General features: G+C 47.4%; 1 protein-coding gene across 2 annotated transcripts; it reads left to right on the forward strand.

The window, feature by feature from the left end:
- The first annotated feature begins 26 nt into the window (after positions 1–26).
- Positions 27–14,748, forward strand: mybbp1a (MYB binding protein (P160) 1a). 2 transcript variants are annotated; one of them, XM_064352408.1, is made up of 27 exons: positions 30–298; positions 1,021–1,116; positions 1,457–1,540; positions 1,999–2,073; positions 2,169–2,276; positions 2,874–3,064; positions 3,296–3,463; positions 3,690–3,807; positions 4,102–4,391; positions 4,986–5,096; positions 5,330–5,455; positions 5,560–5,766; positions 6,390–6,498; positions 6,921–7,017; positions 7,429–7,598; positions 7,987–8,109; positions 8,308–8,481; positions 9,038–9,211; positions 9,463–9,620; positions 9,881–10,015; positions 10,305–10,404; positions 10,694–10,836; positions 11,231–11,294; positions 11,988–12,101; positions 12,586–12,687; positions 13,284–13,408; positions 14,025–14,748. In XM_064352408.1, the coding sequence occupies exons 1-27, from the start codon at positions 104–106 to the stop codon at positions 14,392–14,394; spliced, it is 3,927 nt and encodes a 1,308-aa protein (XP_064208478.1). In that variant the 5' UTR covers positions 30–103; the 3' UTR covers positions 14,395–14,748. The 2 variants fall into 2 exon arrangements, with proteins under 2 accessions (XP_064208477.1, XP_064208478.1); XM_064352407.1 differs by lacking the exons at positions 11,231–11,294; positions 11,988–12,101; positions 12,586–12,687; positions 13,284–13,408; positions 14,025–14,748 and having other exon boundaries at positions 27–298; positions 7,987–8,104; positions 8,306–8,481; positions 10,694–10,915.
- The last annotated feature ends 451 nt before the right edge of the window (positions 14,749–15,199 follow it).

Below are 15,199 nucleotides of genomic sequence, written 5' to 3' on the forward strand. Positions count from 1 at the left end.
AACCTTACGTCACGTGCATTCTCTTTCTGGACCGAGGGAACGAAGTTCCGTTTGCCCCGGAAAAGCCGGGTCATGTTGCGGTAGTGTTCAACACTCACATGGCATGGCCACTGCGACGCATGCAGACATGGGGGAGATTGAAAAGGAACCACTTCGGCCAAAAGTCACAGATGCCAAGGGGATTCTTAAACAGAACAGAGAATTCCTCGATTTCTTCTGGGATATCGCAAAACCCGAACAAGAGATACGACTGAAAGCAATCGAAAATCTCATTCAGTATTTGAAAAAGAGCGAAAAGGTAGGGAAGCGGTGCATCTTTACCAACCTTGGCAGCTAAAACTGTTTCGTGAACTTATGTAGCTTGTATAGACAGCCATCACACTCTTATGTTATGAGAGACGGGCAGAATGGTTTTCCTAAACTGTTAAGAAATAAAGAGTTAGTCTTCTTGTCCGCTTTATAAACGCAGTATTTACTGTATATCGCCACGTGTTGATTGTGCTCTCTACTGTAGCAAGCATTGCTATCTGTATGAGACTGGGGTACACGTTAGTTGATTAGCAATATTACATACTAAGTACTGTCATACTTATAATTACATATACTTAAGATATTATCGGCTACAGTTACATGCATGTATGCGAATGAGCATGTGTCATCGGGATTGGAGAAATGTCAATCGTAATCGCCATTTATCACCAATTTTCGTTTGCAGCCTGGTGTCTAGAGAGGGCTGTGTTCTCTTTGGTGTTCTCTTTGGTAGATAACAAGCTTTCAACATCACCTTGCCCAAATGGTCTGAATATGTAATGTACATGTGCAGTGTGTGGCCACGAAATGTACCAGAAAGATTAGCGGATGATGTCAATGTTACTCCGGTTCAGATGGTTATAACCGTTAGCTACAGATTAATGACACCTGCTTGATATGCACCCCGTTGAATTGTGTGTTGTAGCTTTGGCACCTAACTAACTAAGCCCTTAAACCCCATTCTTGTTTATGCGTAATGTGGTGGTCCAGTCGGATGAGCGGACGTACACTCTGAAGAGGTTGGTGGACGGTCTCTCCCACACTCGAGAGGCGGCTCGTCCAGGCTTCAGCTTGGCCCTTGCACAGGTCTGTCTGTTCTTTTTCAGTTTCTCCTTGCACGAGATCATTATAATGGAGAGACCGTTATAACGTAGCTCATTGTCTTATAATATTTATGTAATATTTGACACTGCTGATCCATTTCAGTTATGAATGTTATAGCTTGTTGTGGTGTTCAAGACAATACCTGCTTGTGAATGGGTTCAGACTCAAGAAACCATAGTATATTTCAATCACAGGACACTCCTTTGTTTTCAAGGTTTAACCTTACCATGTTACTAAATAAACTGAATTCGACTGGGGTGAACTATTGGGGCTGTTCAATAGTTTTTGGCTTATAATTCTTTAAACATATATTGGGCTGTAGGTCTTAAGTGTGTTTGAAGACATCCAGCTGCAGTCGACACTGGGATATATCAAGGAAAAACACGACCTGCAGAAAGTGAAGAAGGTAAGAGAATAATTTTCAAAAGTGAAAAAGCACAAGCTAAGAATGGCAGTTTAAGAAATGGTGTCTGTAATTGTCAGTAATTCTGCTTCATCCAGTTCTATTTGACTTTGTAAAATTATTGTCAGAATAATGTTTAAAGGATGTATTTTCTTCTGTTGGTTTATTGCCCTAATTGTCAATGTTTGCAAATGCAAACTTTCTCTTGCTAGTGGACAGGCTGTGACACGGCTGTACAAAGCAAGAATGAGTTTGCGTATCTGTCTTTGAAAACGACCAGAGGCTTTAATTGAAACTTCGCCTGTTCTGAATAAGCACTGCAATAAATAATGGACACTCCACATTAAAGATGCTGAGCTATACCTCCTTATTGTGACAGTGTGTAGTAATCAGGCAGCCGTGTCACACTTAAGTGTTTTTTCCTTTCCCTTTAATAAATTCCTTTCTGATGAACTCAACAGAAACTAATCAGAAATGCGGCGTTTGGGAACTTTTTTGGCGTGCTGGCCCTATCCCAGTCGGGGCGACTCTCAAAGGTAAGCATCCCTTCCGGGTGAATTCCTGTTCTCTCTGCTCGGTAGTGCGTTTTTCCGAAATATGTGTTCTACCGGTGTTCCTCTGTCTCTGACAGGAGCCCCCGGTCCTGCTGGAGTGCGTTCAGCTCCTGCAGAGCCTGGCCCAATACAGGGAGCACCTGAAGGACCTGCCCAGGAAGACCATGGTGGACATCTTGTCTGAGGTGAGAGCCGCCTGTTTAGCCTGTTTAATCACAAAGAGAAGGCCGGGTTGGGATGCGTTTCTAACCTGTATAATCTTCACTGTGGATGGGTTAAAAAATAAAGAAATCTTAATTAAGTTTTGTGTTGATATCTAAATAAGGGCATATACTCATTAGCCTGGAGTTCCTGGAGTAGGAGTATTCTGGAGTATATACTGGAGGATAATACTTGAGTAGGAGAGGTGATCTAGGATCGTTATTGTTTTTTAGATCTTTAGATTAGGACAGAGAAAGGGGAAGTTCCTGGATTAGCAGTGCCACTCCAAAATGCTTCATGAATACAGGCCCTGCTGTTCCTATGGTAATATATTAGTCGTTGTCTGAACTCGGGTCCGACGTTCTGGTGAAACGGGTGTCGTGCGGCAGTGTAGCATAATGGCTAAGGAATTGGTCGCAGGTTCGATTCCCCGGTAGGACACTGCCATTGTACCCTTGAGCAAGGTACTTAACCTGCATTGCTCCAGCTGTATAATTGGATACAATGTAAGTTGCTCTGGATACGAGCGTCTGCTAAATGCCTTTAATAATGTAATGTAATGTCGTACGTGTCACACACAGACTACGGAGGAGGTGTTTGAGGAGGCGCTGCTGGGGGCTCTGCAGAGCGATCTGTCGGCGGCCTTCAGCACCCCGGAGCAGCTGCAGCTCCTCCTGGTGGCCATGCAGAGATTCCCCGGCGTTCTCAAGCCCAAGAAGCTGAAGAAGCTCCTGGGGAGCGCCACTGTCGTCACCCAAGAGAACGTCCCAAAGTAAGGGTCTGCCCCCTAGATAACATCCCAAAGTGAGAGTTTTTACCCCAGACAACACCCCCAAAGTAAGGTCTTGCACACCTATTGAGGGATCCTATGTAATGGGATGGTGGGACCACGTTAAGAGTTTTGGCATACGCATTTACAGTCCGCAGCCGTGAGCATTTGGGTGTGATTTTGCTTGACGTTCCCGGCGTGTGCTCTGTAACCTCCGTCGCCTGCGTTTCACAGGCTGGTCGAGGTGTTAAAGATGGCCGGTCGCTCTGTGAAGAAGGACCGCTTGCTCCCGGCCGTGGCGCTGGACCTGCTGCAGGTGGCCCTGAAGGAGGACAGCTTCGAGCTCTTCTGGAGGGAGGCCGTGGTCAACGGGCTGCTGACCGAACAGTCGGGACCCAACAAGTGAGAGCGGCAGGCAGTGGGCGCAGCCTTGCCATGCACCTCCACCTTTTGCTTTTTGCCTTCAAAATGGCAGCCATACATTTTGACAAACAGAAAGAATGAGTGAAATGGCGTAGATGCACTCCCGCTAACACCCGCTAATTGAAGTGCCGTGTTTAGTTGAGATTGTGCGCTAGTTCCTTTGTGGGTAATTGTGTTGACTCTCCTCTTTCTCTCTCGTGCCCAGCTTCATGTGCTACAGGCTCCTGGGCAGCGCCCTGCCTCTGCTCTCCCTCCCTCAGCTGCAGCAGGTGCTCTCCGGAGAGGTGATGAGGCATTATGGGGAACACGTGGTCTCCGCTCAGGTAAACCTCTGTCGTTCTCCCCGGTGCCCCTGGGGATGCGGCAGATCTCTCTCATATACCTCTATTCCAGCATGAGCATGAGCATAGACCAGTATAGAGAGAGAGAGAGGGTGGGAGAGAGTGAGAGCATGAGAGAGGGAGGGGAGGAGAAAGAGAGTGAGAGAGGGAGAGAGAAAGGAGGTGAGAGGGAGAGAAATTTCTATTTTCAAAAGAGGAGAGAGGGAGGTTGAAATAATTTTAAAAAAAGGAAGAGGTGCTAGTCTGACTTACGCCTTGCGTGGTGCTCTCCCGCAGCTCCCCGATCGCTTCAAATTCGCCCCGGAGATGGAGACCTACGTCGGGGACTTCCTGCAGGGCTGCTCGGACCCCGAGAGGCAGCTGGCCGTGACGCTGGGCTTCACCAAGCTCACCAACCAGGGCTACCCGGTGGTGCCCAGCTTCTGGAGGGTGGTGCAGTACCTGCAGCCGGCGGTGCTGCGGAGCTACGTGGACTGGCTGAAGGGCATGTTCTCCCACCCGCAGCTGGAGTCCTGCCTGGACTTCAGCACCCGCCGGCAGCAGGAGAACCAGGAGGCCGGAGTCCAGTGAGTATCCGGGCTGGACCTGGGTCAAGTGCGCATCTGAATTGCTATTAAAAACTGGCTTAAATGCAGGTTAACTTTGGAAACATGCTCTGGAAGATCCTCCTAAGAACTTTCAGAGAATTATGCAAATTAAGCAAAGTGTATGTTTGTGTGAAAGAATAATCTTGTTCTCCATATTAGTGAACATAGATGTTTTGTCAATGCATATTTCTGGTGTATAAAGAGCTAAAGTATTTCAAATAATTATTTTAACCAAGGCTGTGATCTGATCCGAGTACAGCCAAAGGTAGTTGCTAATAATAATAATGCTAATAATAATAGTTTATTTATGTTAATGTGTTCAAAGTGCAGATACAATTATAAAGGTAAATGAATGTACAAATAAGGACATTGATATAATGGTATAAGTGACTATAAAAGTGTAGTAATGTGTGTTTTGACTTGACTTGCATCTGCAAATGTGCAGATAGCTGATGAAAGTGGTCTGAGGGGAGGCTGTGGGTATGGGGGGGGGGTGAGATTTGCCTCGGTGTTGAGGCGGGGGGGGGGGAGATTTGTCCCGGTGTTGAGGCGTGACGTGCGGGTTCCCTGCAGGAACGAGCACCGCGTGTTCCGGCTGCGCAGATGGATCATTCCGCGCCTCACCTCCATCGTGGAGAACCAGCAGGTGAAGAAGGACGAGGACCTGGTGATGGAGGTGGCCAGGTGAGAGCCTCGCTCCCCCACTGTGCTGCCAGATACACACGGGGTGGGGGATCTGACTGACTGATGCTGGATGTGTGTGATTACATGTCTCGATGGCCAACCAGCAGTTTTCCCTGGATTGTAGTATGGATCAACCTCTCTTGTGTATCCTTTGTTTTTTGTTTACAGCGTAGAATTTTCTCCTGTCTTGCCTGTACCCTGCCACTTATTCCTCATCTCGCGTTCCTCCCCAGATTCGTTTTCTTCCACACCTTTTTTGTCGCCAAAAAGTCCACCCCTGACATCCCGGAGACCGAGACCATCCCGTCGGTACCCGTGGATGAGAAGACCCGCTCGGTCATAGCCAACTCCTTCTTTGGGTGAGATGTCATCCACCATGTAGTACTATTTGAATACATTAAGTGCTCTTGAACTGTAAACAGTTGGGGGGGATATTTAAAATGTTTTCTTTTCTGTCCCACAGGCTCCTTCAGCACCTAAACCACCGCCCCGTGCAGGGCGACGCCCCAGAGGCGCCGGCCCAAACCGAGAAGCGGGCCCAGGGCGCGATGGCCGACGGGACGCTGTGGATCTACCGCCTGGTCCAGTACGCGGACGTCCTGCTGAAGCAGGCCAAACACGTGCAGTGCGCTCAGCCGTTCACCCCCCAGCAGAAGCAGAGCTGGGACAGGTACGCCAGGGTCACTGTAGGGCAGGCCTGCCCAAGCCTGTTCCTGGAGATCTGCTGTCCTGGGGGGTTTCATTAAAACCCTGATCTGGCACGTCTGACTCTGCTAATTGGCAGCTCGAGGAGATCTGTAGCTGCTGAATGAAGTGTGCTTTGCTAGGGTTGGAGTGAAAGCCTTACAGGATGGCCTTAGTCAGGGTTGATGCACGTTCACCATTCCTATACGGCCAGCATGTGCCTGCTGGTTTCTTTTCTAACCGGTTCACTCTTGCGGAAGTTTCTAAACTGCTGTTCGCTGCTGGTTCACTTCTAAACCGGACCACAGTAAAACGTCTTCACCAAGGATGGGTGTATAGTCTGCTGTTGTAGCTTTTTGCTTTATCGAGAATGTCGGATAAAATGAATGATTAGGTGAAATTAAATAAATCGGAGAAGTTGGCATGAAATCTGAAAAAGGGCCGACTCTCTCTGTGCCATCCTTGCTGTAGATGAATGTGTCTTTGTGTGTTTATATTTAACACACGGGCTTTGTGATGGTCAGTGGTCTTGGTTTCCGTTTCCTGCGCGAGGCCGTTCTCTCCGCAGGCGATTGGCTGTCACTGATCAGCTGCTGTGTGCGTTTGCAGCATGTTGACGTCCGTGGAGGCTCTTCAAAAGAAGGCCAAGAAGGCCCAGACTGAAGAGACCGCCGCCTTCCAGCAGCTCTTCCTGCTCGTGGGCATTTACCTCTTCAGGGTACGTACCAGCAGTGTGGCCAGAAGTGTTCATACTGTCAGGCCTGCATAGAACTATCTGTAATTTGTGGGTGTATTTTAATCTTAAAAGCTGAAAAAATCACAGTCCAAAAAGTTCTATACATGTTTCTCAGTTTTGTAGTGCACATCAGAGTTTTAGCGTGACAAAAAAAAACAAATCCAAATTTCTATCTGTAATCCAAAGTGACTATACATTTGAGATATGCATTTACATTTGTGAGCAGACACTCTAATCCAGAGTAACTTCAAGAATAGGACATACAATATGGCTCAGTGAGCCACAACACACTGTAGTTACAGAACTGGTCTGTAACACACGCGATCAAAGCATCGCTGTAAGCAACAGTGCTGTCGTAAGCAATTTGAACATCAAGGCTGGGTTCCCCCCCTCCTCCCCCACAGGCAGCAGAGGAGAGTGTGGACCTAATGCAGGATCTGCAGAACTGCCTAGAGAAAGCCCAGGCCAAGAAAGCCAAGAAGAAGAAGAAGAAGGCGACAGGTAGGAGGAAATAATGCAGGAATACTGACTGACCACAGCTGCAGCCTTCAAAATAGAAGGAAATGGCATTCCCAGGTCATAGCTGCGTAAACAATTCAAGGTTTTATAAGAAGCAGGTTGGTTTACTGAATGGAGGCTGCCTGTTGGTGTTTTCCATTTAGTGCGCTAGCCTGCTTCAATAAGACACGGAATGGCTGTGGGAAAGTGCCGATTTTCACTTAATTGATCAATTGAAGCAGCTGATTGCATATTTAACTCACCTGACTTCTTGGCTCTTAACTGGCTGCTACTAATTTTAAGGGGAAAACAGAACCAGCAATACCCTGTGGTCCCTCACAAAGTGATGCGATCACTGACGCAGGACGGGTACAGAGGTGTGCGTATAACTGTGTCCCCTCCCTGTGTGCGCAGGTACGGAGGAGGAGGCGGGGGAGGCGGAGCCGCAGTGGGCGGAGGTGATGGTGGACATCCTGCTCTCCCTCCTGTCCCAGCCCAGCCGGTTCGTCAGGCAGGTCTGCCGCACGGTGTTCGCCGGGATCTGCCCCCACGTCACCCAGAGGGCCCTCGGCGCCATACTGGACGTGAGTGAGGGGGGTGTGCCCGTGTTACCCCACCGTGTTTTACCCTCATGATGTGGGGTCCGTCCTCGCTGCGTTCTCGAATTCCCAAACTGCAACATTGCTTGAGTTTGCATGTAAATCAAAGAAAAAGAGCAAGAACACTGCTTCAGTAGAATTACTGTGTTTGAGTAAACAAAACCAGCAGTGATGGTTTCAGCCTCCTTTGTGTCCCTGTTATAACCCGTGTCCTTTTTCCTGTACATGTTTGAGCTCTTATTTTCATTACTGTGTTGACTTCTGTTGACTTGAATATTGGTATTACTTGTGTATTTGTAGTACCCCATATTGTATGTAATACACTGTCTTTTATTATGAAGTGATTGCTGATTGGGACTCTATATTTTTACAGGTTCTGGATCCTCATAAGGATGAGGAGGATAGTTCTGTCATGGTAACTGATGAGAAAGACGAGGGCAAAAAAAGAAAGAGAGGTCAGCGGGAAGAGGATGAAGAAGCCGACCAGGAGGAGGAGGTGACCTTCAATCAGGCCTTGTGCCTGTCTCTCCTTACTGCGGTTCATAGTGTTGCTTGAATCAGAATAATGTTTTATGATTGTTTTATAATAATGATAAATGTAAACGATTGTGAAGTCGCAGGGTTTCTGTGAAACCACAGGCAATTCGGTTTTTGCCTGTGATGTACATTTTCTGAAGTGTTACTGTTTTTCCAGGATGAAGAGGAGATGGAGTCATCAGATCAAGACTCTGATGATGATGACAATGAGGAGGATGATGATAAGGATGATGAAGCCTTGGAGGAGGACGAGGATGCGGAGGAGGAAGAGGAGGTGGATCAGAATTTTCGCCTGGAGCTGATGAAGGTTCTGCAGGGTCAGGGCGCTTTGGTACGTGCTGTTCTAGAACTATTTCCACAGATGGTCTATGATTGGGGTTCAGAATTATACATAACACACAAACAATCTTACAGCAAATGGTGTGTATATGTTAGGGCTTTTGTGGTAGAGGACTGTTCCTTTTCAATTCAGTCAGTCAGTTCTGGAAATTAATTTAAATTAAATTTATGGACAGAATGTCCATGGTGGTGCAGTGAATAGCACTGTCCCCTCAACAAGAAGGTACTGAGTTTGAATCCCAAAAACTCTGAAGTTTGCATGTTCTCCTCGTGTTTGTGTGAGTTTCCTCTGGGTACTCCAGTTTCCTCCCACAGTCCAAAGACATGCAGTAGGCTAACTGGAGGCTCTAAATTGCTCATAGATATGACTGTGTGAGTGAGTGGGTGGTGTGTGGGCCCTACGATGGATTAGCAACCTGTCCAGGGTGTATTCCTGCCTCTCACCCACTGCATGCTGGGATAGGCTCAAACCCCCCACCTGTAATGTGGTCAAAAGCATGAGAACCGCGGCTGCGAGGGCCTGCTGAACGGACTTTGCTCGTCTTCAGGCCACCGAGGGGGACGACAGCGAGGATGACGAGCTGGACGACGAGACCATGATGAAGCTGGACGGCAGCATCTCCGCGCTCTTCGCCGAGCAGAAGAAGAGGATCCAGGCCAAGAAGGACGAGAAGGAGAGGTTTCGCAAGGAGAAGGCCCTCGTCAGAGACTTTAAGATCAAGGTACTTCACTTTGCTCAGACCTACATCTCCCAGAACACAATAACTGGGACCAGAGAGTTTCTTTGATTGGTTTTCCTACTGCTTTAGTACAAATGGGATTGTCCATTGTAGCCTTGAGTAAGGCACTTAACATTAATTACTTCTGGGAATATCCATTGTAAAAGAATGTGTGCGGTGTAACTTGCTCTGGATAAGAGTGCTAGGCTAACGGTGCTGGAAGGTAATTGAAATGGACCTGCGTTGGGCTGCAGGTGCTGGACCTGGTGGAGGTGTTCCTGTCCAAGCAGTCGGACAGCCCGCTGGTCCTGGGCATCGTGGAGCCCCTGCTGAGCATCATCGAGAGCGGCATGAGCTCCGAAACCAACCAGCAGGAGCAGGACTTCCTCCGCAAGACGGCCGACATCTTCCGGTGAGCCGCCGGCTGGACGCGGGACCCCGGCCTTGCCTGGTCACGTGACTTTGAGCTGACTCGCAGGCCCTGGTCATACGCTATTTAACCTTTTACGCACCTGAGAAAGTCCCACAAACTTCTGACTGTGCTAAAAGAAACCTCTGTTTTCCCCAGTGTTGCGTAATTAACCGAGTTCTTCTTTCGTTTGGTACTACGGTTTGGTTAGTAACGTGGAGGAACCGGCAGTTTTGATGTTTTGGCGCGCTCTGTACCTGCAGGAACCAGCTGTGCCGAGCCAAGCGGTACTGTAAGAACGTGGCGGGCATGCAGGAGGACCTGCACGACATGCTGGAGAGGGTGCTGACCCGGGCGCAGAGGCTGTCCGACTCCTCCGTCTCGCTCTACTTCTTCAGGTCAGCTGCTCAACCGTATCACTTACGCATTTCCATGCATATATGCATCCATGCAAACAGGCATATTTAAATGCATGCGTTCAGTGCATGCATGCATGCACGCATACACAAACAAACAGACAGGGCATATATGCATCCACACAAACAGTACATGCATATTTAAATGCACACGTACAGTACATACATGCATACATGCATCCACAAAAGGAAGGGTGGCATTTTGGTATTTTTTTATTTTCACTCGCCTCCCTCTGTTTTAAAAGTGACCCTCATTTCTTCCCTCTTGCAGTGCGTCTCTCTACCTGGTTAAAGTCCTGAGGGGGAGTGTGTCTAATGCTGCTGCTGGGAAGGAGGAGGAGGGTGGGGAAGAGTCATCTCCTGCACTACAGGTGGGCTGCTCCCAATCATCCATTAAACCAGATCAGACCAGTTCCTGAAGCTGTGAAAAGGCCTGGCTTTATGGCTCTATACTATTAATTTATGAGTGCTTTAGTGTTGGTCATAATGTGCTGGCCCAGGTCTGTGTCTGTCTGTATCTGTGAGCGCGTGCTTATGTCTGTGTGTATCTGTGTGCATCTGTGTGTATCAGTCTGTATCTGTGTGTGTGTGTGTGTGTGCGTGTGTGTGTCAGTATGTGGGTGAAGTGCGTATTTGTGAAAGCGCTTTGTCTCCTTGCAGGGGGCAGACATGGGCGGCGTGGACGTGGAGCGGGTGACCGGCCTTTTTAAGGGGGCTCTGCGCTCCTTCATGACCCGCAGGAAGAGCGCGCTTTCGGGGGCCATGTTCATCGACCTGTTCACCAGATTCCCCGTCAGTTTAACGCTTTTCTCCTTCAGTGTGTTTCCCGCCGATCGTGTAGTCTTTAAAAGGGGTCATCTGAAATAAAGATCCCAAGATTAAGCTGTGTGCCAAATAGAGCCTTAAACCCTATTAAGAGTGTGTTACAGATCATTTTTGAACTTCTTATATTTAACTGCATATCTGTGCAAGTGTACTTATGTGTGGATATGAAAAATCTCATATTAAGCTGTTTAAATATGGCACTAAAACCATATTCAACACACTGCTGTCTTATATGCTATCCTCGAATAAGCTCTAAAGTACAAGTATTATTTCAATAAAGTTGAATACCGAGAAAACGTCCTTGACCTTTGTCTCTAGTGCATATCTTCTGTTTATGCCTGCTGCTCTGTGGTTGCGCGAGTGTTCTGAAAGGTATTTGTTCATGAACTGTGATTCTGTAGAATACATCACAGAGGGAGTGAGGCAGCATCAACAGGTACGGCTCAGATTTTCTCAAGTGCGTGCATGTTGTCTTGCCGTTGTGTAGTTCGCAGGATTTTGTCAGACTCACTTCTGATTGAACTCACAGAGGATGATGCAAGCTCATACGGTAAGCTCAGATTTTCTCAGATGTGTTTGTCTTTGGTTTTACTACACTGATGACGATCCTTCGATTGAAACGTTTGTTGCTAAGTTCTTTTTTGCTCTTAGCACTTTTTGCACTATCGCTAGCATGGTCAAATAAGATATTCATATTTTTGCAGCCTCTTCCTAAACTGTTTTTACTTTTATTTATACTGCACCGTGTGAGTCCCCCCCCCCCCCCCAGCCTCGCTTGTCTAATGTGACCTCCGCACCTGCAACTAATCAACATAAAAACAACAGTTAGGCCCAGCAGCATATCCAATGCTACTGCTCTTCATTAACACAATTTTAATTGTCAGAACAGCAGGTGAAATGTATTCAGAAATTAATTACGGACCTATGACTGAGATTGAATCTTAAGTAGTAACTGAAGCAAGGAGGCTTTTTTTTTACCGGTAATTGGGCTCTGATTTCTTGTGGCCTTACATTCTCATCTCTGCGCTGTCCTAGGATACAGTAATTCACGCGTTTCCTGTTTTCCGTTAGCTCGGCGTGTCACTTCCTGTAAGATGTCGGTTGACGTGTAGAAAACGTCTGTTTTCAGGGTCAGGCGTGCGCCGTCGTGCTGAGGGGCCTGCAGACGAAGGAGGTGCGGCAGCTCATGACCGACGCCCAGTGGGCGGAGCTCTGCGAGAAGACCGTTGGGCAGCTGGCGGAGGTAGGCGCCAAATGGCTAACGCATGACGAGAACCTACCGGACCGAATCGCTGCCGATTTGTTTAAAATGGCGTGCCTTCAGGGCACTAGTCTATGCGTACGAGCCGTGTAGGCGGCAGTGGAGTGTAGTACAATTGATCTTGTAACCTGAAGGTCACAGGTTCAATTCCCCGGTAGGACACTGCCGTCGTACCCTTAAGCAAGGCACTTAACCTGCATTGCTTCAGCATATATCCAGCTGTATAACTGGATACAATGTAAATGCAATATAAAAAGTTGTGTTAAGCCGCTCTGGATAAGAGCGTTTGCTAAATGCCTGTAATGTAATGTAATGTGTTGAACTAGGATTTATGCTCTAAACTTTTTCTTCATATTGTTACGTTTCAAGAACGTTGATAAATTCAGTGTACTCCTTCAGTTTAACTTTGACTTCACCCACTGTCGTTCCCTGTACGTATGACCAAGCTCCCTGTGTTATCCCTCAGAGCCTGAGCTCCATCACTGGCTACAAGATCAAAGTGGTCCATGAGAAGGTGGTAAAAGCCCTGGAGCTCAGTCAGTTCCTCGTCAGGAACATTCAGCAGCAGGTAAAGGATGCACCAAAAGCTATAAGCAGCCCTCGTCTGTCACTGAGAGATAGCAGAGCTGCAATATGGACAGCGATTCAGACTGAAAGCTCATATTAAATTATAAATATTAAATCATTTATATACATTTTTTTTACAGCCAAAATTCTAGTTCCAGTCAGCTTACATAGTACAGGACTCTACTCTAACACCTTGTCCAAGGAGCACATTTGCTCCTGTGTTTAAAAATTTAGGGGCATAGTAATGTATCCCACTTAGTAGATGTAGATGTGCTCCTAAATTATTTTTACAGTTAGCACACATCAATTTTCAGGAGCATATGGTCTTAAAAATTGGAGCACTGTCGAGCCCAGTAGTGTGTGTTTATGGGCACACATTATCTGTTTATATGGCTGCTTGTTTACTATAGCGATGCTAATAAAGTACATAGCTGCTGAAGCATGAAATGGCACAGCCAAAATATGGGATGTAAACCTGCAAACCTCTTGGCACAAATCGGGTTCCCATAGCCACAGTGTCTGCTCTGCTGCCTATTTTGGGTTGCCCGTCGTGCCATGTGCCAAGTTTCCTGTATCCGTCCTCTCCGCGTCACGCAGAAGCTGTCGGTGAACCTGGAGCCGCTGAAGGAGGTTCTGCTCCCCATGAACCAGCTGGAGGGGTTCCGGAAGACGGGCCAGCTGGAGGACACGTACTGGGGCGTGATGAAGCATTTCGGCATCCTGTAAGCCTGCGGCTCCTCTGTCACTTCCACTGTCGAGCATCCATAAACCTTTCTGTGCCTCCTAGCTGCACTACTATAAGTATGGTTCATTTTTACAGCGTCTTATCGCAGGTCTCAGGTACAGCAAAGGTGGCAAAAGGCTACACAGTTAGTTCCCCTCCCCCCTGCAGTTCTATTTTTTACCTGGTGCTGCAATATATTATTAAAGAAATCGGTGTGATTTCCATAGCTGAATGAATGCACAGTGCAGATTAGAATGCAAAAGAACAAATGAAGCAGACTGGTCCCCGTGAGCCAAGAAGAAGAGATTATCACACTGCCACACCCCCCCAGTGTTTAACACCACTGGAGTTCCGCTCGTACAAGCAGTGAAAATATCTCCTCAGAGAAGGATGTAAGAGTCCGCCCTCCTTATGTATTTTCCACTTTGTTCAGAGAGAGGGTGGGGGCCGGGGGGGAGGCAGCAAGTTACAGATAGAGACGGGATCACGTGACATTAAGTGCAATGGGCGGGGATCGAACCCACGGCCACCCGGGGAGGATTCGGTGTACGGGTTGAGAGTCGGTCCCCTCAGTCTAAGCTTCTCTAACGGTATTTCTGTGTGTGTGTTAACAGCAAGCCGAAAGTGGAGAAGGCCAGGAAGTCTGCGGAGGAGCAGGCCCAGCAGTCCGCCCCCAAGAAGAAGAAGAAAGGCTTCCTCCCGGAGACCAAGAAGCGCAAAAACCGCAAGAAGCAGGCGCCTCTGGAGGGGAAGGAGCCGGGGCAGGCGCCCCCGCAGCCGGGGGAGGCCCACGCTGCCGGGGAGGCCGGGGCGGGGCAGGCGGGGAAGAAGAAGAATAAAAAGAACAGGAACAAGAAGAGAAAGCAGCAGGAGCAGGACGGCGGGAAGGAGGCCGGGCAGGCGGCCGCGAAGAAGGCCAAGACGCAGCCTCCCGCCAAACCAAAGAAGAAGAACAAGAAACAACAGCAAGGAGGCGATGCTTAAATTAGAAAATGGCATTAACGGACACTGTACAAACCCCCCCCCCCCCCCCAGGGATTACGTACGTGGGCTTCTCTGCCTATTTTTGTAACTTGTTCTTGTGAAGTGCTCCTGTAAAACATTAAAGGGTGTACATATAAATGCATCTGATGGGATGAAAAGCCCAAAATGTCTCTAGTTTTTATGATTTAGACTGTGATTATGTTTTTTGTTCCCCCCTGAATTCACCGTTTAGTTTGCTGTCTTGCCAACAAAATTTGAGCTTTTTAAATTTGTTTTTAATCTGGAGGTTGTACACTAACTACTCATTTGTACCAGAAGAAGACGGTTTTAAATTAAATCCTATTTTACTGTGCAGTGCTCTTTTGATTATTTGAGACCGCTTATGTTTTTGACACAGATTTACAATGCTAGATCACGGTTCCAAAAGACCACGGAAAGCTCTGGTTTAAGGAATCCCTGTTAACGGGATATTCTGGTTTTGTGTTTCATTGGTCAAAAAGAAGGACTGTACAAGTTTTTAAGAAGACTTCATGTGAGCTGGCTGGTTTTGTTTTAAGTTAGCTTGCTGCCATCTTACTTCTGTGTTGGCAAGCTAGTATATATTTGATGAGGTTTCCTAGACAACAAATGCAAAGGGAAATTAGGATCTTACAAGCTATTAGGATTTGTTCATAATTATAGATTATGCCTATGTGACACTTAAATAGCTTGATTGTCCAGAGAGATGTACTTGCATATAACCTCATTTTCTCATGAAAATGTCCACAACATTTAGCCATCGCATTTCTGGAACAATATTGTGCGT

This window comes from Anguilla rostrata, chromosome 9 (genome assembly GCF_018555375.3).
Source record: "Anguilla rostrata isolate EN2019 chromosome 9, ASM1855537v3, whole genome shotgun sequence".
NCBI classification, from domain to species: Eukaryota; Metazoa; Chordata; class Actinopteri; order Anguilliformes; family Anguillidae; genus Anguilla; species Anguilla rostrata.

Coding starts and splice junctions, on each gene's coding strand:
- mybbp1a (XM_064352408.1), top strand. CDS start 104: ATGGCCACTGCGACGCATGCAGACATGGGGGAGATTGAAAAGGAACCA. Junction 5,456..5,559: donor ATAGCCAACTCCTTCTTTGG/GTGAGATGTCAT, acceptor TCTGTCCCACAG/GCTCCTTCAGCACCTAAACC. Junction 13,409..14,024: donor ATGAAGCATTTCGGCATCCT/GTAAGCCTGCGG, acceptor GTGTGTTAACAG/CAAGCCGAAAGTGGAGAAGG.